Source organism: Cherax quadricarinatus, chromosome 73 (genome assembly GCF_038502225.1).
Source record: "Cherax quadricarinatus isolate ZL_2023a chromosome 73, ASM3850222v1, whole genome shotgun sequence".
Taxonomy (NCBI): domain Eukaryota; kingdom Metazoa; phylum Arthropoda; class Malacostraca; order Decapoda; family Parastacidae; genus Cherax; species Cherax quadricarinatus.
In genome coordinates, this window is record NC_091364.1 from 22,312,836 (window position 1) to 22,340,274 (window position 27,439).

The following is a 27,439-nucleotide window of genomic DNA, read 5'->3' on the forward strand; positions in this document are numbered from 1 at the left end:
GAGTGTTATCCACCAAGGATAACCCAGGGTAGGCAGTGTTAGCCACCCAGGATAACCCAGGGTAGGGAGTGTTAGCCACCCAGGATAACCCAGGGTAGGGAGTGTTAGCCACCCAGGATAACCCAGGGTAGGGAGTGTTAGCCACCAGGATAACCCAGGGTAGGGAGTGTTAACCACCCAGGATAACCCAGGGTATGCAGTGTTAGCCACCCAGGATAACCCAGGGTAGGGAGTGTTAGCCACCCAGGATAACCCAGGGTAGGGAGTGTTAGCCACCCAGGATAACCCAGGGTAGGGAGTGTTAGCCACACAGGATAACCCAGGGTAGGGAGTGTTATCCACCAAGGATAACCCAGGGTAGGGAGTGTTAGCCACCCAGGATAACCCAGGGTAGGGAGTGTTAGCCACCCAGGATAACCCAGGGTAGGGAGTGTTAGCCACCCAGGATAACCCAGGGTAGGGAGTGTTAGCCACCCAGGATAACCCAGGGTAGGGAGTGTTAGCCACCCAGGATAACCCAGGGTAGGGAGTGTTATCCACCAAGGATAACCCAGGGTAGGCAGTGTTAGCCACCCAGGATAACCCAGGGTAGGGAGTGTTAGCCACCCAGGATAACCCAGGGTAGGGAGTGTTAGCCACCCAGGATAACCCAGGGTAGGGAGTGTTAGCCACCCAGGATATCCCAGGGTAGGGAGTGTTATCCACCAAGGATAACCCAGGGTAGGCAGTGTTAGCCACCCAGGATAACCCAGGGTAGGGAGTGTTAACCACCCAGGATAACCCAGGGTAGGGAGTGTTAGCCACCCAAGATAACCCAGGGTAGGGAGTGTTATCCACCCATGATAACCCAGGGTAGGGAGTGTTATCCACCAAGGATAACTCAGGGTAGGCAGTGTTTGCCACCCAGGATAACCCAGGGGAGAGAGTGTTAGCCACCCTGGATAATTCGGGGTAGGGAGTGTTAGCCACCCAGGATAACCCAGGGTTGGGAGTGTTATCCACCATTATAACCCAGGGTAGGGAGTGTTAGCCACCCAGGATAACCCAGGGTAGGGAGTGTTAGCCACCCAGGATAACAAAGGGTAGGGAGTGTTAGCCACTCAGGATAACCCAGGGTTGGGAGTGTTATCCACCAAGGATAACTCAGGGCAGGGAGTGTTATCCACCAAGGATAACTCAGGGTAGGGAGTGTTATCCACCAAGGATAACTCAGGGTAGGGAGTGTTTTCCACCAAGGATAACTCAGGGTAGGCAGTGTTAGCCACCCAGGATAACCCAGGGTAGGGAGTGTTAACCACCCAGGATAACCCAGGGTAGGGAGTGTTAGCCACCCAAGATAACCCAGGGTAGGGAGTGTTATCCACCCAGGATAACCCAGGGTAGGGAGTGTTATCCACCAAGGATAACTCAGGGTAGGCAGTGTTAGCCACCCAGGATAACCCAGGGTAGAGAGTGTTAGCCACCCAGGATAACCCAGGGAAGGGAGTGTAAGCCACCCAGGATAACCCAGGGTAGGCAGTGTTAGCCACCCAGGACAACCCAGGGTAGAGAGTGTTAGCCACCCAGGATAACCCAGGGTAGGGAGTGTTAGCCACCCAAGATAACCCAGGGTGAGGAGAGTTAGCCACCCAGGATAACCCAGGGTGAGGAGAGTTATCCACCGAGGATAACCCAGGGTGAGGAGTGATAGGCACCCAGGATAACCCAGGGAGAGGAGTGTTAGGCACCCAGGATAACCCAGGGAGAGGAGTGTTAGGCACCCAGGATAACCCAGGGTGAGGAGAGTTAGCCACCCAGGATAACCCAGGGTGAGGAGTGTTAGGCACCCAGGATAACCCAGGGAGAGGAGTGTTAGGCACCCAGGATAACCCAGGGTAGGGAGTGTTATCCACCAAGGATAACTCAGGGTAGGGAGTGTTATCCACCAAGGATAACTCAGGGTAGGGAGTGTTATCCACCAAGGATAACTCAGGGTAGGGAGTGTTATCCACCAAGGATAACTCAGGGTAGGGAGTGTTATCCACCAAGGATAACTCAGGGTAGGCAGTGTTAGCCACCCAGGATAACCCAGGGTAGAGAGTGTTAGCCACCCAGGATAACCCAGGGTAGGGAGTGTTAACCACCCAGGATAACCCAGGGTAGGGAGTGTTAGCCACCCAAGATAACCCAGGGTAGGGAGTGTTATCCACCCAGGATAACCCAGGGTAGGGAGTGTTATCCACCAAGGATAACTCAGGGTAGGCAGTGTTAGCCACCCAGGATAACCCAGGGTAGGGAGTGTTAGCCACCCAGGATAATTCGGGGTAGGGAGTGTTAGCCACCCAGGATAACCCAGGATAAGGAGTGTTAACCACTCAGGATAACCCAGGGTAGGGAGTGTTAGCCACCCAGGATAACCCAGGGTAGGGAGTGTTAGCCACCCAGGATAACCCAGGGTAGGGAGTGTTAGCCACCCAGGATAACCCAGAGTAGGGAGTGTTATCCACCAAGGATAACTCAGGGTAGGGAGTGTTATCCACCAAGGATAACTCAGGGTAGGGAGTGTTTTCCACCAAGGATAACTCAGGGTAGGGAGTGTTATCCACCAAGGATAACTCAGGGTAGGCAGTGTTAGCCACCCAGGATAACCCAGGGTAGAGAGTGTTAGCCACCCAGGATAATTCGGGGTAGGGAGTGTTAGCCACCCAGGATAACCCAGGATAGGGAGTGTTAACCACTCAGGATAACCCAGGGTAGGGAGCGTTAACCACTCAGGATAACCCAGGGTAGGGAGTGTTAGCCACCCAGGATAACCCAGGGTAGGGAGTGTTATCCACCAAGGATAACCCAGGGTAGGCAGTGTTAGCCACCCAGGATAACCCAGGGTAGGGAGTGTTAGCCACCCAGGATAACCCAGGGTAGGGAGTGTTAGCCACCCAGGATAACCCAGGGTAGGGAGTGTTAGCCACCCAGGTTAACCCAGGCTAGGGAGTGTTAGCCACCCAGGATAACCCAGGGTAGGGAGTGTTATCCACCAAGGATAACCCAGGGTAGGCAGTGTTAGCCACCAAGGATAACCCAGGGTAGGGAGTGTTAGCCACCCAGGATAACCCAGGGTAGGGAGTGTTAGCCACCCAGGATAACCCAGGGTAGGGAGTGTTAGCCACCCAGGATAACCCAGGGTAGGGAGTGTTATCCACCAAGGATAACCCAGGGTAGGCAGTGTTAGCCACCCAGGATAACCCAGGGTAGGGAGTGTTAACAACCCAGGATAACCCAGGGTAGGGAGTGTTAGCCACCCAAGATAACCCAGGGTAGGGAGTGTTATCCACCCAGGATAACCCAGGGTAGGGAGTGTTATCCACCAAGGATAACTCAGGGTAGGCAGTGTTAGCCACCCAGGATAACCCAGGGTAGAGAGTGTTAGCCACCCAGGATAATTCGGGGTAGGGAGTGTTAGCCACCCAGGATAACCCAGGATAGGGAGTGTTAACCACTCAGGATAACCCAGGGTAGGGAGTGTTAGCCACCCAGGATAACCCAGGGTAGGGAGTGTTACCCACCCAGGATAACCCAGGGTAGGGAGTGTTAGCCACCCAGGATAACCCAGGGTAGGGAGTGTTATCCACCAAGGATAACTCAGGGTAGGGAGTGTTATCCACCAAGGATAACTCAGGGTAGGGAGTGTTATCCACCAAGGATAACTCAGGGTAGGGAGTGTTATCCACCAAGGATAACTCAGGGTAGGCAGTGTTAGCCACCCAGGATAACCCAGGGTAGAGAGTGTTAGCCACCCTGGATAATTCGGGGTAGGGAGTGTTAGTCACCCAGGATAACCCAGGATAGGGAGTGTTAACCACTCAGGATAACCCAGGGTAGGGAGTGTTAATCACTCAGGATAACCCAGGGTAGGGAGTGTTAGCCACCCAGGATAACCCAGGGTAGGGAGTGTTATCCACCAAGGATAACCCAGGGTAGGCAGTGTTAGCCACCCAGGATAACCCAGGGTAGGGAGTGTTAGCCACCCAGGATAACCCAGGGTAGGGAGTGTTAGCCACCCAGGATAACCCAGGGTAGGGAGTGTTAGCCACCAAGGATAACCCAGGGTAGGGAGTGTTATCCACCAAGGATAACCCAGGGTAGGCAGTGTTAGCCACCCAGGATAACCCAGGGTAGGGAGTGTTAGCCACCCAGGATAACCCAGGGTAGGGAGTGTTAGCCACCCAGGTTAACCCAGGGTAGGGAGTGTTAGCCACACAGGATAACCCAGGGTAGGGAGTGTTATCCACCAAGGATAACCCAGGGTAGGCAGTGTTAGCCACCCAGGATAACCCAGGGTAGGGAGTGTTAGCCACCCAGGATAACCCAGGGTAGGGAGTGTTAGCCACCCAGGATAACCCAGGGTAGGGAGTGTTAGCCACCCAGGTTAACCCAGGGTAGGCAGTGTTAGCCACCCAGGATAACCCAGGGTAGGGAGTGTTATCCACCAAGGATAACCCAGGGTAGGCAGTGTTAGCCACCCAGGATAACCCAGGGTAGGGAGTGTTAGCCACCCAGGATAACCCAGGGTAGGGAGTGTTAGCCACCCAGGATAACCCAGGGTAGGGAGTGTTAGCCACCCAAGATAACCCAGGGTAGGGAGTGTTATCCACCCAGGATAACCCAGGGTAGGGAGTGTTATCCACCAAGGATAACTCAGGGTAGGCAGTGTTTGCCACCCAGGATAACCCAGGGGAGAGAGTGTTAGCCACCCTGGATAATTCGGGGTAGGGAGTGTTAGCCACCCAGGATAACCCAGGATAGGGAGTGTTAACCACTCATTATAACCCAGGGTAGGGAGTGTTAGCCACCCAGGATAACCCAGGGTAGGGAGTGTTAGCCACCCAGGATAACAAAGGGTAGGGAGTGTTAGCCACTCAGGATAACCCAGGGTTGGGAGTGTTATCCACCAAGGATAACTCAGGGTAGGGAGTGTTATCCACCAAGGATAACTCAGGGTAGGGAGTGTTATCCACCAAGGATAACTCAGGGTAGGGAGTGTTTTCCACCAAGGATAACTCAGGGTAGGCAGTGTTAGCCACCCAGGATAACCCAGGGTAGAGAGTGTTAGCCACCCAGGATAATTCGGGGTAGGGAGTGTTAGCCACCCAGGATAACCCAGGATAGGGAGTGTTAACCACTCAGGATAACCCAGGGTAGGGAGTGTTAACCACTCAGGATAACCCAGGGTAGGGAGTGTTAGCCACCCAGGATAACCCAGGGTAGGGTGTGTTATCCACCAAGGATAACCCAGGGTAGGCAGTGTTAGCCACCCAGGATAACCCAGGGTAGGGAGTGTTAGCCACCCAGGATAACCCAGGGTAGGGAGTGTTCGCCACCCAGGATAACCCAGGGTAGGGAGTGTTAGCCACCCAGGATAACCCAGGGTAGGGAGTGTTAGCCACCCAGGATAACCCAGGGTAGGGAGTGTTAGCCACCCAGGTTAACCCAGGGTAGGGAGTGTTAGCCACCCAGGATAACCCAGGGTAGGGAGTGTTATCCACCCAGGATAACCCAGGGTAGGGAGTGTTAGCCACCCAGGATAACCCAGGGTAGGGAGTGTTAGCCACCCAGGATAACCCAGGATAGGGAGTGTTAACCACCCATGATAACTCAGGGTAGGCAGTGTTAGCCACCCAGGATAACCCACGGAAGGGAGTGTTAGCCACCCAGGATAACCCACGGTAGGGAGTGTTAGCCACCCAGGATAACCCACGGTAGGGAGTGTTAGCCACCCAGGATAACCCAGGATAGGGAGTGTTAACCACTCAGGATATCCCAGGGTAGGGAGTGTTAGCCACCCAGGATAACCCAGGGTAGGGAGTGTTAACCACCCAGGATAACCCAGGGTAGGTAGTGTTAGCCACCCAAGATAACCCAGGGTAGAAAGTGTTAGCCACCCAGGATAACCCAGGGTAGGGAGTGTTAACCACTCAGGATAACCCAGGGTAGGGAGTGTTAGCCACCCAAGATAACCCAGGGTAGGGAGTGTTAGCTACCCAGGATAACCCGGGGTATGGAGTGTTTGCCACCCAGGATAACGCAGGGTAAGGAATATTAGCCACCCAGGATAACCCAGGGTAGGGAGTGTTAGCCACCCAGGATAACCCAGGGTAGGGAGTGTTAGCCACCCAGGATAACCCAGGGTAAGGAATGTTAGCCACCCAGGATAACCCATGGTAAGGAATGTTAGCCACCTAGGATAACCCAGGGTAGGGAGTGTTAGCCACCCAGGATAACCCAGGGTAAGGAATGTTAGCCACCCAGGATAACCCAGGGTAGGGAGTGTTAGCCACCCAGGATAACCCAGGGTAGGGAGTGTTAGCCACCCAGGATAACCCAGAGTAGGGAGTGTTATCCACCCAGGATAACCCAGGGTAAGGAATGTTAGCCACCCAGGATAACCCAGGATAGGCCAAGAAAGTCAGTGGGTCATCAAGGACTGTCCTCTTTCCATTGTCGTCCTCAATCTTGTCTCCCAGGATGCCACCCACACCAGTCAACTAACACCTTGACACCTACTTACTGCTAGGTGAACGGCGACAGTGCGTGTCAAGAAACATGCCCAGCGTTTCCTTCTGTGTCGGGGATCGAACCACGGACACTCAGTGTGGAGGCGAAAGCGTTGCCAACCAGGTCAAGGGGTGACAAATAGATCTTACAAGCTTCTACTTACAAGAAATAGGAAAACTCTCGAAACCGGTAACAGGTTTCGAGAGTTTTCCTGTGTCTCTGAGATGATATTGTTATCACTCAGTACTTGGCCTGTTGTCTTTGTTACTGGTTGTCGAAGGCACTTGTCAATAGTGTGAGTGTGCGTAATCATCAATTTGTGGTTGCAGGGGTCGAGTCACAGCTCCTGGTGTATGTGTGTGTGTACTCACCTAGTTGAGGCTGCAGGGGTCGAGTCCAAGTTCCTGGCCCGGCCTCTTCACTGGTCGCTACTAGGTCACTCTCTCTGAACCGTGAGCTTTATCATACCTCTGCTTAAAGCTACGTATGGATCCTGCCTCCACTACATTGCTTCCCAAACTATTCCACTTCCTGACTACTCTGTGGCTGAAGAAATACTTCCTAACCTCCCTGTGATTCATCTGTGTCTTCAACTTCCAACTGTGTCCCCTTGTTGCTGTGTCCCAACTCTGGAACATCCTGTCTTTGTCCATCTTGTCAATTCCTCTCAGTATTTTATATGTCGTTATCATGTCCTCCCTATCTCTCCTGTCCTCCAGTGTCGTCAGGTTGATTTCCCTTAATCTCTCCTCGTAGGAGATACCTCTTAGCTCTGGAACTAGTCTTGTTGCAAACCTTTGCACTTTCTCTAGTTTCTTTACGTGCTTGGCTAGCTGTGGGTTCCAAACTGGTGCCTCATACTCCAATATGGGCCTAACGTACACGGTGTACAGAGTCCTGAACGATTCCTTACTAAGATGTCAGAATGCTCTTCTGAGGTTTGCTAGGCGCCCATATGCTGCAGCCATTATTTGGTTGATGTGCGCTTCAGGAGATGTGCCTGGTGTTATGCTCACCCCAAGATCTTTTTCCTTGAGTGAGGTTTGTAGTCTCTGGCCCCCTTAGACTGTACTCCATCTGCGGTTTTCTTTGCCCTTCCCCAATCTTCATGACCTTGCACTTGGTGGGGTTGAACTCCAGGAGCCAATTGCTGGACCAGGTCTGCAGCCTGTCCAGATCCCTTTGTAGTTCTGCCTGGTCTTTGATCGAATGAATTCTTCCCATCAACTTCACGTCATCTGCAAACAGGGACACTTTGGAGTCTATTCCTTCCGTCATGTAGGTCACAAATACCAGAAACAGCACTGGTCCTAGGACTGACCCCTGTGGGACCCCACTGGTTACGGGTGCCCACTCTGACACCTCGCCAAGTACCATGACTCGCTGCTGTCTTCCTGACAAGTATTCCCTGATCGATTGTAGTGCCTTCCCTGTTATCCCTGCTTGGTCCTCCAGTTTTTCCTCTAATCTCTTGTGTAGAACTGTGTCAAACGCCTTATTGCAGTCCAAGAAAATGCAATCCACCCACCCCTCTCTCTCTTGTCTTACTGCTGTCACCATGTCATAGAACTCCAGTAGGTTTGTGACACAGGATTTCTCGTCCCTGAAACCATGTTGGCTGCTGTTGATGAGATCATTCCTTTCTAGGTGTTCCATCACTCTTTTCCTGATAATCTTCTCCATGACTTTGCATACTATACATGTCAGTGACACTGGTTTGTAGTTTAGTGCTTCATGTCTGTCTCCTGTTTTAAAGATTGGGACTACATTTGCTGTCTTCCATGCCTCAGGCAATCTCCCTGTTTCGATAGATGTATTGAATATTGTTGTTAGGAGTACACATAGTGCCTCTGCTCCCTCTCTCAGGACCCATGGGGAGATGTTATCTGGCCCCATTACCTTTGAGGTATCTAGCTCACTCAGAAGCCTCTTCACTTCTTCCTCGGTTGTGTGCACTGTGTCCAGCACATGGTGGTGTGCCCCACCTCTCCGTCTTTCTGGAGCCCCTTCTCTCTCCTCTGTGAACACTTCTTTGAATCTCTTGTTGAGTTCCTCATATACTTCACGGTCATTTCTTGTTGTCTCTCCTTCCTTTCTTAGCCTGTGTGTGTGGGTGTGTGTACTCACCTATTTGTACTCACCTATTTGTGGTTGCAGGGGTCGAGTCTTAGCTCCTGGCCCCGCCTCTTCACCGGTTGCTACTGGGCCCTCTCTCTCCCCACTCCATGAGCTTTATCAAACCTCGTCTTAAAACTGTGTATGGTTCCTGCCTCCACTATGTCATTTTCTAGGCTATTCCACTGCCTTACAACTCTATGACTGAAGAAATACTTCCTAATATCTCTCTGACTCATTTGTGTCTTCAACTTCCAATTGTGGCCTCTTGTTTCTGTGTCCCCTCCCTGGAACATCCTGTCTTTGTCCACCTTGTCTATTCCACGCAGTATTTTATATGTCGTTATCATGTCTCCCCTGACCCTCCTGTCCTCCAGTGTCGTCAGGCCGATTTCCCTTAATCTTTCTTCATAGGACATTCCCCTTAGCTCTGGAACTAACCTGGTGGCAAATCTTTGTACTTTCTTTAGTTTCTTGACGTGCTTTATCAAGTGCGGGTTCCAAACAGGTGCTGCATACTCCAGTATGGGCCTGACATACACGGTGTACAGTGTCTTGGACGATTCCTTACTAAGGTATCGGAATGCTGTTCTCAGGTTTGCCAGGCGCCCATATGCTGCAGCAGTTATCTGATTGATGTGTGCTTCCAGAGACATGCTCGGTGTTATACTCACCCCAAGATCTTTCTCCTTGAGTGAGGTTTGCAGTCTTTGGCCACCTAGCCTATACTCTGTCTGTGGTCTTCTGTGCCCTTCCCCTATCTTCATGACTTTGCATTTGTCAGGATTAAATTCGAGAAGCCATTTGCTGGACCAGGTGTCCAGTCTGTCCAGGTCTCTTTGAAGTCCTGCCTGGTCCTCATCAGATTTAATTCTCCTCATTAACTTCACATCATCTGCAAACAGGGACATTTCTGAGTCTAACCCTTCCATCATGTTGTTCACATATACCAAAAATAGCACTGGTCCTAGGACCGACCCCTGTGGGACCCCGCTCGTCACAGGTGCCCACTGTGATACATCATTACGTACCATGACTCGTTGTTGCCTCCCTGTCAGGTATTCTCTGATCCATTGCAGTGCCCTTCCTGTTATATGCGCCTGATGCTCTAGCTTCTGCACTAATCTCTTGTGAGGAACTGTGTCAAAGGCCTTCTTGCAGCCCAAGAAGATGCAATCAACCCACCCCTCTCTCTCGTGTCTTACTTCTGTTATTTTATCATGAAACTCCAGAAGGTTTGTGACACAGGATTTGCCTTCCGTGAATCCGTGCTGGTTGGCATTTATACTCTTATTCAGTTCCAGGTGCTCCACCACTCTCCTCCTGATAATCTTCTCCATAATTTTGCATACTATACACGTCAATGACACAGGTCTATAGTTTAGTGCCCCTTTTCTGTCTCCTTTTTTAAAGATGGGAACTACATTTGCCGTCTTCCATACCTCAGGTAGTTGCCCAGTTTCCAGGGACGTGTTGAAGATTGTGGTAAGTGGCACGCACAACATATTTGCTCCCTCTCTAAGGACCCACGGGGAGATGTTGTCCAGTCCCATTGCCTTTGAGGTATCGATGTCCCTTAGCAGTTTCTTCACCTCCTCCTCATCTGTATGTATGTCGTCCAACACTTGTTGGTGTATTCCTTGCTGGTGTCCCCATCTGGTCTGTCCCCCCAGAGTCCTTCCTGTCTCTACTGTAAATACTTCCTTAAATCTCGTGTTGAGCTCCTCACATACCTCTTGATCGTTTCTTGTGAGTTCTCCACCTTCTTTCCTCAGCCTTATCACCTGGTCCTTGACTGTTGTCTTCCTCCTAATGTGGCTATACAGCAGTTTCGGGTCAGATTTGACTTTCGATGCTATGTCGTTTTCATACTGTCGCTGGGCCTCCCTCCTTATCTGTGCATACTCGTTTCTGGCTCTTCTACTAATCTCCTTGTTTTCCTGGGTCCTATGCCTCCTGTACCTTTTCCATTCTCTGTTGCACTTAGTTTTTGCCTCCCTACACCTTCGGGTAAACCAAGGACTCGTTTTGGTCTTCCTATTATTTCTGTTTCCCTTGGGAACAAAACTTTCCTCTGCCTCCTTGCACTTTGTTGCCACATATTCCATCATCTCGTTTACTGATTTTCCTACCATTTCTCTGTCCCACTGAACCTCCTGCAGGAAGTTTCTCATACCTGTGTAGTCCCCCCTTTTATAGTTTGGCCTGTCCCCTTCAGTTCCTGTTACCTTCTCCACTTGTAACTCTACTATATAATCAAAACTCAGAACCACGTGATCGCTAGCTCCAAGGGGCCTCTCGTAAGTGATGTCTTCAATGTCTGAACTGCTCAGGGTGAACACAAGATCCAGTCTTGCTGGCTCATCCTCCCCTCTCTCTCTGGTTGTGTCCCTGACATGTTGATGCATGAGGTTTTCAAGTACCACATCCATCATCTTGGCTCTCCATGTTTCGGGACCCCCATGTGGCTCCAGGTTTTCCCAGTCGATCTCCCTGTGGTTGAAATCGCCCATTACTAGTAACTTTGCTCTGCTCGAGTGAGCTCTTCTTGCCACCTCAGCCAGTGTGTCCACCATCACCCTGTTGTTTTCTTCGTACTCCTCTCTTGGCCTCCTGCAGTTCTGTGGTGGGTTATACATCACTCCAATGACTACTTTATGTTCTCCGGACTGAATTGTACCTACAATGTAGTCTCTTTCTCCAATCATGTCCATGCCTTCCATTTCCCCAAATCCCCATCGGTGTTTTATGAGCAGTGCAACCCCTCCTCCCCCTCTACTCCTTCTATCTTTCCTCAGGATCTGATATCCCATTGGGAAGATTGTGTCTGTTATTGTCTCAGCGAATTTTGTTTCTGTGACTGCTATGATGTCTGGGGATTTTTCACTGATTCTTTCGTTCCACTTCTCATGTTTATTCATTATTCCATCCGCGTTTGTGTACCAAACTTTCAGTTTCTTTTCTATCATTGTGGTCATGCAAGAATATTGGGGTTGGGGGAGCGAGAGCCTTGGTGGGGGCCTATATGGGGCTGTGGTGTTGGTGGGGTTTGTGATGATGGGGGTGGGGTCAGAATGCCCATAAGGGACAGCTGTTGGGGTGAGGTTTTTGATATGGGGGTTGGTGGCAGAGGGAACAGTGAGTGGGTTGTAGTATAGGTTGCTTAGTTGCGTTGGGAATGTCGTGGTTGGAGTCTTTTGGTGGGAGATTCTGTGGGGTGTGTTTGCCCTTCCTCCTGTGTCTGGGTCCTGCTCATTTTCGTCATTGCCTCTCGTTCCTCCTTGCGTCTCTGTACCCTCTCTTTCAGTGTAGTCCTTTCTTCTTGTGTTCTGTCGCAGTCGAGGTATACTCTCTGGTACCCCTGTTTGTCCCTCAGTCTTGCTTTCTCTTGCAGAATCCTGGTTCAAACTGATTCTTCCTTGAAAGTTACTCTGACAGGCCATATCCTTCCACTCGCAAACCACCCAATTCTCTGAAAATTTGTCACCTGGATCATATCGCCCTCACCTATTGTTTTCATGATGCCTTCAATCATTTTTTTCTCCTCCTGTTTTATTTCTTCAAAGTTGTCCCCCTTGGCTTCTTGGAGCCCGTACACAAAAACTGACCTCGCCCTTTCCTCCTCCCACTGAGTCTCCATCTGCTTCCTCTGAGGCATTTTATTTCCTTCCATTGACATGTGTGTGTGTGTGTGTGTGTGTGTGTGTGTGTGTGTGTGTGTGTGTGTGTGTGTGTGTGTGTGTGTGTGTACTCATCAATTTGTGGTTGCAGGGGTCGAGGCTCAGCACTTGCCAGACTATTCCACTTCCTGACAACTCTAAGACTAAAGAGACACTTCCTAACATCACTTTGACTCATCTGAGTCTTCAACTTCCAATTGTGACCCCTTGTTGCTGTGTCCCATCTCTTGAACATCCTGTCTCTGTCCACCTTATCTATTCCTCGCAGTATTTTGTATGTCGTTATTATGTCTTCCCTAACCCGGTGTCGTCAGAGTGATTTCCCTTAACCTTTCTTCGTAGGACATTCACCTTAGCTCTGGAAATAGCCTTGTTGCAAATCTTCGCACTTTCTCTAATTTCTTGATGTACTTGTCCAGGTGTGGGTTCCAAACTGGTGCTGCGTACTCCATTTTGGGCATGACGTACACAGTATACAGAGTCTTGAACGATTCCTTACTGAGGTATCGGAACGCTACTCTCAGGTTTGCCAGGCGCCCATATGCTGCAGTAGTTATCTGGTTGATGTGTGCTTCCGGAGACGTACTTAGTATTATACTCACCCCAAGATCTTTCTCATGAATGAGGTTTGCAGTCTTTGGCCACCTAGCATATATTCTGTCTACGGTCTTCTTTGCCCTTCCCCGATCTTCATGACTTTGCATTTGGTGGGGTTAAATTCAAGGAGCCAGTTGCTGGACCATGCGTCCAGCCTGTCCAGGTCTCTTTGTAGTCCTGCCTGTGTGTGTCTGTGTGAGAAAGAGAGAGTGAATGTGTGTGTACTCACCTAGTTGTACTCACCCAGTTGTGGTTGCAGGGGTCGAGTTATAACTCCTGGCCCTGCATCTTCACTGGTCACTACTGGGTCACTCTACCTGAACCATGAGCTTTATCATACCTCTGCTTAAAGCTATATATGGATCCTGCCTTCACTACATGGCTTCCCAAACTATTCCACTTCCTGACTACTCTGTGACTGAAGAAATACTTGATAACATCCCTGTGATTCATCTGTCTTCAACTTCCAACTGTGTCCCCTTGTTGCTGTGTCCCATCTCTGGAACATTCTGTCACTGTCCACCTTGTCAATTCCTCAGTATTTTATATGTCGTTAACATGTCCCCCCTATCTTCCCTGTCCTCCAGTGTCGTCAGGTCGATTTCCCTTAACCTCTCCTCGTAGGACATACCCCTTAGCTTTGGGACTAGTCTTGTTGCTAACTTTTGCACTTTCTCTAGTTTCTTTATGTGCTTGGCTAGGTGTGGGTTTCAAACTGGTGCTGCATACTCCAATATGGGCCTAACGTAGACGGTGTACAGGGTCCTGAACGATTCCTTATTAAGATGTCGGAATGCTGCTCTGAGGTTTGTAGGTGCCCATATTCTGCAGCAGTTGTTTGGTTGATGTGCATCTCAGGAGATGTGCCTGGTGTTATACTCACCCCAAGATCTTTTTCCTTGAGTGAGGTTTGTAGTCTCTGGCCCCCTAGACTGTACTCCGTCTGCAGTCTTCCTCAATCTTCATAACTTTGCACTTGGTGGGGTTGAACTCCAGGAGTCAGTTGCTGGACCAGGTCTGCAGCCTGTCCAGATCCCTTTGTAGTTCTGCCTGGTCCTCGTCCTATTGAATTCTCATCAACTTCCCATTATCTGCAAAAAGGGACACTTCATAGTCTATTCCTTCCATCATGTCATTCACAAATACCAGAAACAGCACTGGTCCTAGGACTGACCCCTGTGGGACCCCGCTGGTCACAGGTGCCCACTCTGACACCTCGCCACGTACCATGACTCGCTGCTGTCTTCCTGACAAATATTCCCTGATCCATTGTAGTGCCTTCCCTGCTATCCGTGCTTGGTCCTCCAGTTTTTGCACTAATGTCTTGTGTGGAACTGTGTCAAATGCCGTCTTACTGACCAAGAAAACGCAATTTACCCACCCCGCTCTCTCTTGTCTTACTGCTGTTACCCTGTCATAGAACTCCAGTAGGTTTGTGACACAGGATTTCCCATCCCTGAAACCATGTTGGGTGCTGTTGATGAGATCATTTCTTTCTAGGTGTTCCACCACTCTTCTCCTGATAATCTTCTCCATGACTTTGCATACCATACATGTCAGTGACACTGGTCTGTGATTTAGTGCTTCATGTCTGTCTCCTTTTTTAAAAATTGGTACTACATTTGCTCTCTTCCATACCTCAGGCAGTCTCCCTGTTTCGATAGATGTATTGAATATTGTTGTTAGGAGTACACATAGTGCCTCTGCTCCCTCTCTCAGGACCCATGGAGAGATGTTATCCAGCCCCATTGCCTTTGAGGTATCTAGTTCACTCAGAAGCCTCTCCACTTCTTCCTTGGTTGTGTGCACTGTGTCCAGCACTTGGTGGTGTACTCACCTCTCCATCTTTCTGGAGTCCCTTCTGTCTCCTCTGTGAACACTTCTCTGAATCTCACATTGCGTTCCTCACATACTTTGTGGTCATTTCTTGTTGTCTCTCCTCCTTCCTTCCTTAGCCTGATTGCCTGGTCCTTGACTGTTGTTTTCCTCCTGATGTGGCTGTATGACAGCTTTGGGTAAGATTTGGCTTTCACTGCTATGTCGTTTTCATATTGTCGTTGGGCCTCCCTTCTTATCTGTGCATATTTATTTCTGGCTCTACAACTGCTCTCCTTATTCTCCTGGGTCCTTTGCCTTCTATATTTCTTCCATTCCCTAGCACACTTGGTTTTTGCCTCCCTGCACCTTTGGGTGAACCATGGGCTCATCCTGGCTTTTTCAGTATTCCTGTTAACCTTGGGAACAAACCTCTCCTCAGCTTCCTTGCATACTGTTGTTACATATTCCATTATCTCGTTTACTGGCTTCCTTGCCAGTTCTCTGTCCCACTGAACCCCATTCAGGAAGTTCCTCATTCCCACGTAGTCCCCTTTCTTTTAGTTTGGCTTCATTTGCCCGGCCCTTCCTGCTTCCCCCCCCCCCCCACTTGTAATTCTACTGTGTATTCGAAGCTTAAAACCACATGATCGCTGGCCCCAAGGGGTCTTTCATATGTGATGTCCTCCATATCTGCACTACTCAAGGTGAATACTAGGTCCAGTCTTGCTGGTTCATCCTCTCTTCTCTCTCTGGTAGTGCCCCATACGTGTTGGTACATGACGTTTTCTAGTACAACCTCCATCATCTTTACCCTCCATGTATCTTGGCCCCCATGTGGTTCTAAGTTCTCCCAATCGATTTCCTCATGGTTAAAGTCACCCATGATCAGTAGCTTTGCCCTGTACGCATGAACCCTTCTGGCCACTGCACCCAGCGTGTCAACCATCGCTCTATTGCTCTCATCATACTCTTGCCTTGGCCTCCTGCTGTTCTGTGGTGGGTTATACATCACTGCAATTACCACCTTTGGACCTCCAGACTGAGGCATTCCTACTATGTAATCTCTTGCTTCTCCACTCTCTCCTCTCTCCAGCCCATCAAAATTCCATCGGTTTTTGATCAGCAGTGCCACTCCTCCAGCCCCCCTGTTCTCTCTGTCTTTCCTCAGGATCTGGTATCCCATTGGTAAGATGGCATCTGTTATCATACCTGTAAGCTTGGTTTCTGTGAGAGCTATGATGTCCGGTGATGCCTCTTTGACTCTTTCATACCACTCCTCTCACTTATTTGTTATTCCATCAGCATTTCTGTACCATACCTTCAGTTTCCTCTCCACCACTGTGTTTTGGGGGGTTTGTGAAGATGGGGGACCTGGTAGTGTACCGTGGGATTCTATAGCTGAGTGTTGGGTGGGAGCTATGAATATGGATTGTAGTTTGTGTTGGGATGGTGTGATAGGTTGTGGGGTTCTGGGGATGGTTCTGTGTGTGCTTGCTCTTGTTGCTCTTTCCTGCTCTGGTTGACCTCTGCTGATTCTGTCCTTGTCTCCCTTCCTAGTTCCTTTTGCTTTTGTGTCCTCTCCCTCAGCTGCTATCATTTTGTTTGTGTTCTGTCTCTGTCTAGGAACACCCTCTTGTATTCTGCCGAGTATTTCAACCATGGTTTCTCTTGGAGGGTCCTGGTCCTCACTGTTTCTGTCCTGATAATCAGCTTGATCAGTCGTTTTCTCCCCTTCAGGTACCCCCCTATTCTCTGAAAATTTACAATCTCGTCCATGTCCGCTTCACCTATTTCTGTGATGATGTTCTCAATCTCCTTTCTTTCTGCCTGCTGTCTTTCAGTGTGTGTCCTTCCCTCACTCTCCTGAAGCCCATGAATAAACACTGACTTTGCCCTTTCCTCCTCCCATTGCCTTTCTCTGTGACTCTGGTTCCTGTCTGTACATGGCCATTTTCTCGTTTTTTTTACCAGTAGCTCTTGGTAGCATGGTCATGCCTCTACATTTCACCTATCACCCTCTCCATCTGTGCCAAGCTGCTCTGCTGTGTGTGTGTGTGTGTGTGTGTGTGTGTGTGTGTGTGTGAGAGAGAGAGAGTGAATGTGTGTGCATGTGTGTGTGTGTGTATGCTCACCTAATTGTGGTTGAAAAGGCCCCACCTCTACACTGGCCACTACTAGATCCACTCTCTCCCTGCTCCATGAGCTTTATCATACCTCTTCTTAAAGCTATGTATGGTAACTGCCTCCACTACCTCATTTTCCAGACTGTTCCACTTCTTGACAACTCTGTGACTGAAGAAATACTTCCTAACATCTCAGTGGCTCATCTGAGTCTTTAACTCCCAACTGTGACTCCTTGTTGCTGTGTTCCATCTCTGGAACATCCTGTCTCTGTCCACCTTACTGATTCCTCTCAGTATTTCATAGGTTGTTATGTCCTCCTTGTCCCGCCTGTCCTGCCGTTTTATTAGGTTGGTTTCCCTTAACCTCTCCTCGTAGGACATGCCCCATAGCTCCTTGACTAGTCTCTTTGCAAACTATTGCACTTTCGCTAATTTCTTGACATGCTTGGCCAGGTGTGGGTTCCAAATTGGTGCTGCATACTCCAGTATGGGCCTGATGTACATGGTGTACAAAGTCCTGCACAACTCCTTACCGAGATGTCGGAATGCTATTCTTAAGTTTGTTAGTCACCATATGCCTCAGCAGTTATTTGGTTGATGTGCACCTTAGGAGATGTGTTCGATGTTATACTCACCCCAGAATCCTTTTCCTTGAGTGAGGTTTGTAGTCTTAGGTCCTTAAGACTGTATTCTGTCTGCGGTCTTCTTTGCCCTTTTCCAATATTCATGACTTTGTACTTGGTGGGGTCGAACTCCAAGAGCCATTTGCTGGTCCAGGCTTGTAACCTGTCCAGATCCCTTTGCAGTCCTACACAGAATATTAAAGATACAGAATATTAAATGTACCTTGCGTCCAGTTCAGGGTACGAAAGAGTCATTTAGAGCAAAACTGGATATGGTGGAGGGAAGGTGGGGTAGGGGTCATCCTAGGAAAGGATGGAGGGAGGGAGTAAATAAAATTTTGTGTGCAGGGGTTTAGGAGTGGAGACACGTGGTTTTTAGGACTTGGGCTGTTGGAGTGTGAGCAAGTAAGGTAGTAGTAGTGGAGGTGGGGAGTACACTGCCTGCATTTTACAGGAGGGGTTTGGGATACTTTCTGTTTAGAGTGACATCTAAATCGTCATATCTGCAAAGACAGTGATAGTGTGAATGACAGCATGTTTTTATATATGTATGTATATATATATATATATATATATATATATATATATATATATATATATATATATATATATATAAATATATATATATATATATAGGCAGAATTTGCGATCTTGGCTTAAATAGCAACGCTCATCTTGCCATATAGGACAAGTGAAAATTTGTGTATGCAATAATTTCGCCAAAATCATTCTGAACCCAACGAAAAAAATATATTTCACTGTGTTTGTTTAATATTAAATTATTGTAAACAAATCTAAAATATATTTAGTTGGGTTAGGCTAAAATAAATTGTTCTTGTTATAATAAGGTTAGGTAAGTTTTCTAAGTTGCTTTTGGTGCAAAATTATAAATTTTTACATCAACATTAATGAAAAAAATATATCTTTAAACGTATAAGAGAAAATTTTAGAAAGGACTTAATTTTAAATGAGTTCTTGCTAATTGGCCAGTTTTACATATTCGGCACGACATATGGCTAAAGCTCCCGCTTCACACACGGAGGGCCCGGGTTCGATTCCCGGCGGGTGGAAACATTTCGACACGTTTCCTTACACCTGTTGTCCTGTTCACCTAGCAGCAAATAGGTACCTGGGTGTTAGTCGACTGGTGTGGGTCGCATCCTGGGGGACAAGATTAAGGACCCCAATGGAAATAAGTTAGACAGTCCTCGATGACGCACTGACTTTCTTGGGTTATCCTGGGTGGCTAACCCTCCGGGGTTAAAAATCCGAACGAAATCTTATCTTATCTTATCATATATATATATATATATATATATATATATATATATATATATATATATATATATATATATATATATATATATGTCGTGCCGAATAGGCAGAACTTGCGATCTTGGCTTAAATAGCAACGCTCATCTTGCCATATAAGACAAGTGAAAATTTGTGTATGCAGTAATTTCGCCAAAGTCATTCTGAACCTAACGAAAAAAATATATTTCACTGTGTTTGTTTAGTATTAAATTACTGTAAACAAATCTAAAATATATATAGTTGGGTTAGGCTAAAATAAATTGTTCTTGTTACAGTAAGGTTAGGTAAGTTTTCTAAGTTCCTTTTGGTACAAAATTAAAAAAATTTACATTAACATTAATGAAAAAAATATATCTTTAATCGTATAAGAGAAAATTTTAGAAAGGACTTAATTTTAGATGAGTTCTTGCTAATTGACCAGTTTTACATATTCGGCACGACATATATATATATATATATATATATATATATATATATATATATCAATAACAACACTGCGACTAGCTGGGGGATTGAGCCCATGTTGTTTTGGCCCTCCTCATGGTGAGTGAAATTCCATGATGCTGTAACCCATAGGACCATACAATCCTGCAAGAATCATGCAACCAGAAGAGATAGGTGTTGTACCGTGATCCGAGGACGCATGATGGTGTGGGTGCCTCAGTTGCTGTTATTGATTAAATACCACTCGTTCGTGGTTACAATATGATATATACTGCTTGTGGAGGCTAGTACATCAAACGAGGAGTAGAATGAAATTAGCTCTGAGGCACCCACACCAGAGTGTGTCCTCGGATCACAGTACAACACCCAGCTCTGCTGAGTGCATGATTCTTGTAGGATTGTATGGTCACGTGGGTTAGAGCACCGTGGAATTTTTGCTCCTTCTTTTACATACCCTACCAAATTCATCCACCAACCTCTGCGACTTCTCTTCAGAATCTCCCAAAAGCACAGTGTCATCAGCAAAGAGCAACTGTGACAACTCCCACTTTGTGTTACATTCTAAATCTTTCAACGCCACATCTCTTGCCAACACCCGAGCATTCACTTCTCTGACAACCCCATCTATAAATATATTGAACAACCATGGTGACATCACACATCCTTGTCTAAGGCCTACTTTTACTGGGAAATAATGTCCCTCTCTCCTACATACTCTAACCTGAGCCTCACTATACTCTTAAAAACTCTTCACTGCTTTCAGTCACCTACCTCCTAGTTTGGTTAATGTTTCAAAAGCATTTGTTTCGTGATTTCATTGATATATAGACTGCTCGTGAAGGCTGGTACACCAAACAGGATGAGGTTGAAATTAGTCTCTGATGCTCCACAACCACGAATGTTCTTGCACCAGGATAACATGCTCAGTACTGCTGAGCGCCTGCTGAGCATCCGGTGTTTAAGGATGGTGGTCCAGTGGAGAAAGTGATTAGCACTTTGTTCAGTTCTCACAGGGCTGGGCATGGGAATGCAGGATCGAGTCTTGGCCAAGCCACAGCTCTGTTTTACATATATATTTTTTTTATTATCACACCGGCCGATTCCCACCAAGGCAGGGTGGCCCGAAAAAGAAAAACTTTCACCATCATTCACTCCATCACTGTCTTGCCAGAAGGGTGCTTTACACTACAGTTTTTAAACTGCAACATTAACACCCCTCCTTCAGAGTGCAGGCACTGTACTTCCCATCTCCAGGACTCAAGTCCGGCCTGCCGGTTTCCCTGAATCCCTTCATAAATGTTACTTTGCTCACACTCCAACAGCACGTCAAGTATTAAAAACCATTTGTCTCCATTCACTCCTATCAAACACGCTCACACATGCCTGCTGGAAGTCCAAGCCCCTCGCACACAAAACCTCCTTTACCCCCTCCCTCCAACCCTTCCTAGGCCGACCCCTACCCCGCCTTCCTTCCACTACAGACTGATACACTCTTGAAGTCATTCTGTTTCGCTCCATTCTCTCTACATGTCCGAACCACCTCAACAACCCTTCCTCAGCCCTCTGGACAACAGTTTTGGTAATCCCGCACCTCCTCCTAACTTCCAAACTACGAATTCTCTGCATTATATTCACACCACACATTGCCCTCAGACATGACATCTCCACTACCTCCAGCCTTCTCCTCGCTGCAACATTCATCACCCACGCTTCACACCCATATAAGAGCGTTGGTAAAACTATACTCTCATACATTCCCCTCTTTGCCTCCAAGGACAAAGTTCTTTGTCTCCACAGACTCCTAAGTGCACCACTCACTCTTTTTCCCTCATCAATTCTATGATTCACCTCATCTTTCATAGACCCATCCGCTGACACGTCCACTCCCAAATATCTGAATACGTTCACCTCCTCCATACTCTCTCCCTCCAATCTGATATTCAATCTTTCGTCACCTAATCTTTTTGTTATCCTCATAACCTTACTCTTTCCTGTATTCACCTTTAATTTTCTTCTTTTGCACACCCTACCAAATTCATCCACCAATCTCTGCAACTTCTCTTCAGAATCTCCCAAGAGCACAGTGTCATCAGCAAAGAGCAGCTGTGACAACTCCCACTTTGTGTGTGATTCTTTATCTTTTAACTCCACGCCTCTTGCCAAGACCCTCGCATTTACTTCTCTTACAACCCCATCTATAAATATATTAAACAACCACGGTGACATCACACATCCTTGTCTAAGGCCTACTTTTACTGGGAAAAAATTTCCCTCTTTCCTACATACTCTAACTTGAGCCTCACTATCCTCGTAAAAACTCTTCACTGCTTTCAGTAACCTACCTCCTACACCATACACTTGCAACATCTGCCACATTGCCCCCCTATCCACCCTGTCATACGCCTTTTCCAAATCCATAAATGCCACAAAGACCTCTTTAGCCTTATCTAAATACTGTTCACTTATATGTTTCACTGTAAACACCTGGTCCACACACCAGCTTTTATATTTACCATGGCATTATTCTTTCAGAAGGGCCACCAGTGATCAAGGAACATCCCAGCAGTGTAGTTGCTCGTCGTAACGACCCTGTCACCCTCAACTGTGCTGCAGCTGGTGCTGCACGCATCAGGTGGTTCCGTGATGGTGAGGAGGTGGTCACCTCTACACAAGATCCTCGCTCTCACCGTGTCCTCCTGCCTGCTGGCTCCCTCTTCTTCCTCCGTGTCACTACCACCAGGAAGGATAGTGACACTGGCACATACTGGTGTGTGGCTTCCAACAGCTATGGTGCTACACGCTCTCACAACGCCACACTGATTGTAGCTACCCTCTCCAATGATTTTCAGAGACAGGCCGAACCCATAGTAAAGACCTGCATTGGGGACTCTATCTCCTTGCCCTGCCAACCACCCAAGGGCACCCCTCAGCCAGAGTTGACTTGGTTCAGGGATGGTCGCCAGGTGACCAACTCTAGCCGTGTCAGTGTCTCTCAAGCAGGTGACCTGGTCATCAACAAGGTCATCAAAGAAGACTCTGCAACCTATGTGTGTAGAGTCAGAAATGCTGCTGGCACCAGGGAGTCCACACCCACACAACTCACTGCCATGAGTAAGTTCATTATTTCGTGTTTTAAATATCCCTAAGACTTGTACTGAATTCAATTGTGTATCTTTCATATGTATTTTGATCTCGTAAATTATTACTTGGAAAAGCTACCTAATGGAACTAATTTAACAGAATTGCCACTATATGAAAATAAATTAAGTGCATATATTAAATAATTAGAGCAATGGTAGTTTCTGCTGTAGTGAAGCTTTCAAATTTATAAAAGAATTTCTTATTTCAGTACCACCTTGGTTTGAGGAGCGGCCATCAAACATCACTGCCCCATCAGGAGTAGTGGTGGAGCTAGCATGTCGAGCACAAGCTTCTCCTACTCCTACAGTGACCTGGCGCCGTCTGGATGGCAAGATGCCACTGGGACGTGCTAGGATAGATGGTCAACGATTGGTGTTAGAGCAAGTGGAGACTGTTGACTCAGGTGTTTATGCTTGTGAGGTGGAGAATGAGGCAGGAATTGCCTCTGCCCAAGCCACACTCACTATCGTCAATGCACCTCAGCTGTTACAGCGACCACAGGACATTCAGGTGATGGCTGGTAAAAATGCACAGATCTCCTGCCAGGTAGAGGGAAGACCTCAGCCTCTGGTGATGTGGCGTCTCCCAGCACTGGACAGAACAGCTCTTCTATTACCAGGACTGAGCAGGGGTCATGCTTCTGTTTCTGATGATGGCTATACCCTCATGATAGAAAAAGCATCTATGCAAGACAGTGGTACTTACCACTGCTGGGGTGTGAGCAATGGTGGTGGTGTAAGTGTGCAAGCAGAGCTGATTGTGGTACCATCTCATCCACCACCTGTAATAGGTGTTGGGCCTCAAGATAAGACAGTTGCACCAGGAAGTGATTTGACCTTGCCTTGTGAGGTTGTTAGTGAGGCAGCTGAAGCTACCATCTCTTGGTCGTACCGTCCAGCATTTCACCTGCCACCCCGTCAACTTTCACAAGACACTGTTGACCCCTGGATCTCTGTCCTGGACAATGATGCCCTAGTAATTAAGAATGTGCGTCTTGATGATTCGGGCATCTACACTTGTCGAGCTACAGCAGATACTGGCACTGTGGAACAGGCAGCAGTGCTCCGAGTAGAACCTGATGCCAGTTTTATTGAAACTTTGCAGCTACCAGCACCTCCCACCAAGCCACGTCTTATGTCCATGAACCAAACAGCAGTACTTTTAAGCTGGCTTCCCAATTCTCAAGTGACTGAAGAATGGGGTCAATGGTACACAGTGGAGTACTGGAGACAAGGTTGGGATGAATGGCGTGTGGCTGATGCTGTCATGATGCAGGAGTCATGTGTGGTGAGCCACCTCACTCCAGGACACACCTACACCTTCCTGGTCCGTGCTGTCAACAACAGAGGAGCATCGTTCCCCAGCCCCTGGTCAGACCCAGTCACTACCGAGCTTCCCCGTGACCCCAGCCTTGCTGTGGACCAGGTACGCCAGGCTCACCACCGCCTCTCTCATCCCATCATCATCCTCACTGATGCTGCCATCACTGCTCCTCACAGTGTGTTGCTCACCTGGGATTTCCTGGCTTCGACAGATGTGTCTGTGGAAGGTGTGCTGGTGTACTCTGTGACCAAGACTGGCACTGTTCAAGTGGCCACTGTCCTGGGTACCTCGTCCTCCTCCCACCTCATGCACCACCTGAGTTCCAACACTCACTACACCTTCTTCATGGTCCCCTTCTGGCACAGCATAGAGGGAACGCCTTCCAACTCTCAGTCACTCACCACACCAGAGGATGGTAGGTTACTTCATTTTATATTACTGCAGCTAATATCATAACTTAGAGAATTCATTATATATACTAATTCCATATTTATTTTATTATGTTTTATTCACATATAAATTTCCCACATTGTATTATGCACTCAACACACATGTACAGAGATTGTATATGGCTCACATTGAGCTAGTTAAGCACCTAAATTACTGGGAATGCCTTCAAGTCTTAAACATGTACTCATTGGAGTGGAGGAGAGAGACTGGAGTTCCACAGGGAAGTGTCCTTGGACCCCTGCTCTTCCTCATTTACATCAATGACTTCCAAACATATCTCAACACCTGAAACCCATTCTCTTTGCTGACAACACGACTTATGTCATCTCTCACCCTAATCTTGCCACCCTCAACACCATTGCTAATGAGGAGCTGCTCAAAATATCGACTTGGATGACAGCCAATAAACTTTCACTAAACAATGGCAAAACCTACTATATTATGTTTGGTAGCAGAGCAGGTGTTGCACAACTTAACATTAAGATCGACAACACTCTAACTGCCAGACATAATGAGGGCAAATTCCTAGGCCTATACCTCGACAACAACCTAAATTTCAGCACCCATATCCAACACATAACAAAAAAAGTATCCAAAACAGTGGGGATCCTCTCCAAGATACGATACTACGTGCCGCAAACTGCCCTTCTCACACTATACCATTCACTTATATATCCATACCTCACCTATGCTATCTGTGCTTGGGGTTCAACTGCAGCAACACACCTAAAGCCAATAATAACCCAACTAAAAGCCGCAGTAAGAATAATCACTAAATCCCATCCATGGCAACACCCCCTCCCTTCCCCCACTCTTCATAGATCTAAACTTACTCCCTGTTCAGTACATCCACACTTACTACTGTGCAATCTACATCTACAGGACCTTAAATTCCAATATTAACCTTGACCTAAAATGCTTTCTTGATAGTTGTGACAGGATCCACAGGCATTACACCAGACACAAACATCTCAATGACATTCCCCGTGTTCGACTAAACCTTTACAAAAATTCAATGTATTTCAAAGGACCTAAAATCTGGAACACCCTACCTGAAAACTCTAGAACTGCAGACACACTCATCACTTTCAAAACTACAGTTAGAAAACATCTTATCTCCCTGATCCACCCCAACAACTAACTACATGATAACCACCTGGTGGTTCATAATTACACTCACTCACCCACTGACTATAAACCCAGAAATACTAATCTTAATCTTAAAATAATAAATCCTAACTAGTCATAAGTTTGCCTATGATACTCCAATATAGACACTTTGTATTGTGCCAAAACAAAAGCATTCACATTGCTAAACTCACAAATTATGATGTAGTCACTTAGCCTTAATACCATAATCTGTAAGGATTTAATGTTAAGAATTAATCTAAGTCTGCCCGAAATGCCTAGCCATGCTAGGTGTCCTAGTGGCCCCCTCTGTAATTAGTATTTTATAACATGTAAACCACACAATACCCAAAACCTCTAAACCCCACATTGTAACTTTATAGAGAATAAACTTGAATTGAATTGAATTGAATTGAATACATGATAATATATACCTGGAAAGTACTCGAGGGCCTGGTCCCAAATCTGCACACTGCAATAACAACATACTGGAGTGAGAGATATAGAAGGAAGAGCAAAATAAACCCAGTGAGGAGCAGGGGTGCGGTGGGGACAATAAGGGAACACTGTATCAACATCTGGTCCCAGACTATTCAACACCTTACTGCTGAAACAAGTGTAGAAGCCCTCAAGAGGAAACTGGACAAGTATCTTCACCAGGTGCTAGATCACCCAGGCTGTGATGAATATGTGAGGCAGTAGGCCTCAAACAGCAACATCCTGGTTGACCAGGCAAGCACCAGACGAGCCTGGCCCATGGTCAGGCTCCAAGAGTAGTGAAATTCTCAGAACTCTTCAAGGGTATATCAAAGGTAAAGGTGTCATGATGGCATATTCAGTATTCAGTATCAAGGATGTTCCAGTACACATTAACTGGAAAGAAATTATGACCCTCCTTAAATAAGCCAGGAAATATATGCAGTAGACTGTCAATTAAAATGCTTTGCTTTAAAAAGTTTTCTGTATTACATTATTGTCAAATTGTGGCATGTTTCTTTTTCGCACTTTGTAAAATTCGATTTAAACTGTTCTGCTTCTCGGTAGGAAAAAAAATTCAATGCTGCACACTGGATGAATGACTTACTGACTGACCTGATTTACTGATTTTCTGAATGACTTGACTGATCTGACTTGATTGATTTGCTGAATGACTGACCTGATTTACTGAACTGGCTTACTAATTTGACTGACCAACCTGACTTACTGATTTACTGAATGACTTGAGTGATTTATTGAAAGTCTTGACTGAGTTACTGAATGACTTACTTGACTGGCTGACCTACTGACTTGACTGGCTTACTGACTTGAGTGGCCAACATGACTGATTTACTGAATGACTTTACTGATTGTCTTACTGATTTACTGAATGACTTGATTGATATACTGACTGCTTACTACTTGACTGACTTGACTGATTTACTGACTGATGGTTACTGACTTGACTGACCAACATAACTGATTTACCGAATGACTTGAGTGACTGACTTGAATGAGAGACCTACTGAATTGAATGACTGTACTGACTTGACTGGCTGACCTACTGACTCACTTGACTCCACTGACTTACTGACTGGACTCCTATCCATCTCAGCCCAGATGGGCCTCAGCCTGCCTCTCCACTCCCTCCTTCACAATCACTGACTAACACCAGCAACCACAATTTAAAGTAAGAAATATTATTTATGTTGCATTTTTACCCTTAAGCAACAAAAAGACATGCATTGTAACAATTGTGAACAATAATTGCATGATCATTTTATTTTTGTAAGATTTGGAGACCTAAAAAAAAAAAAAGTTGTTTGGCTTTTTTGAGGGTCATAGGAACGTAACCTTATTTATCCTATAAGTTCCTCAGTTCCCTAAACACGGATTTGTTTAATACTGCCTTTACAGGAACCTAACTACTGTCTTAATCGACGGTCTACTGTGTGTGTGTGTGTATATATATATATATATATATATATATATATATATATATATATATATATATATATATATATATATATATATATATATATTTACAAATTTATATATATATATGTCTATATATATATATATATATATATATATATATATATATATATATATATATATATATATATATATATATATATATATATATATATATATATATATATATATGTCGTGCCGA

The 27,439-nt window shown here is 46.8% G+C and overlaps 1 protein-coding gene across 1 annotated transcript in view; it reads left to right on the forward strand.

Moving 5' to 3' along the window:
- Positions 1-27,439, forward strand: part of LOC128701089 (roundabout homolog 2-like) — a 66,181-nt gene that overhangs the window by 12,196 nt on the left and 26,546 nt on the right. Inside the window, exons 2-3 of the mRNA XM_070100640.1 lie at positions 21,778-22,356; positions 22,595-24,124. Of these exons, the coding sequence (XP_069956741.1) occupies positions 21,778-22,356; positions 22,595-24,124 (2,109 nt within the window). The remainder of the gene's footprint in view (positions 1-21,777; positions 22,357-22,594; positions 24,125-27,439) is intronic.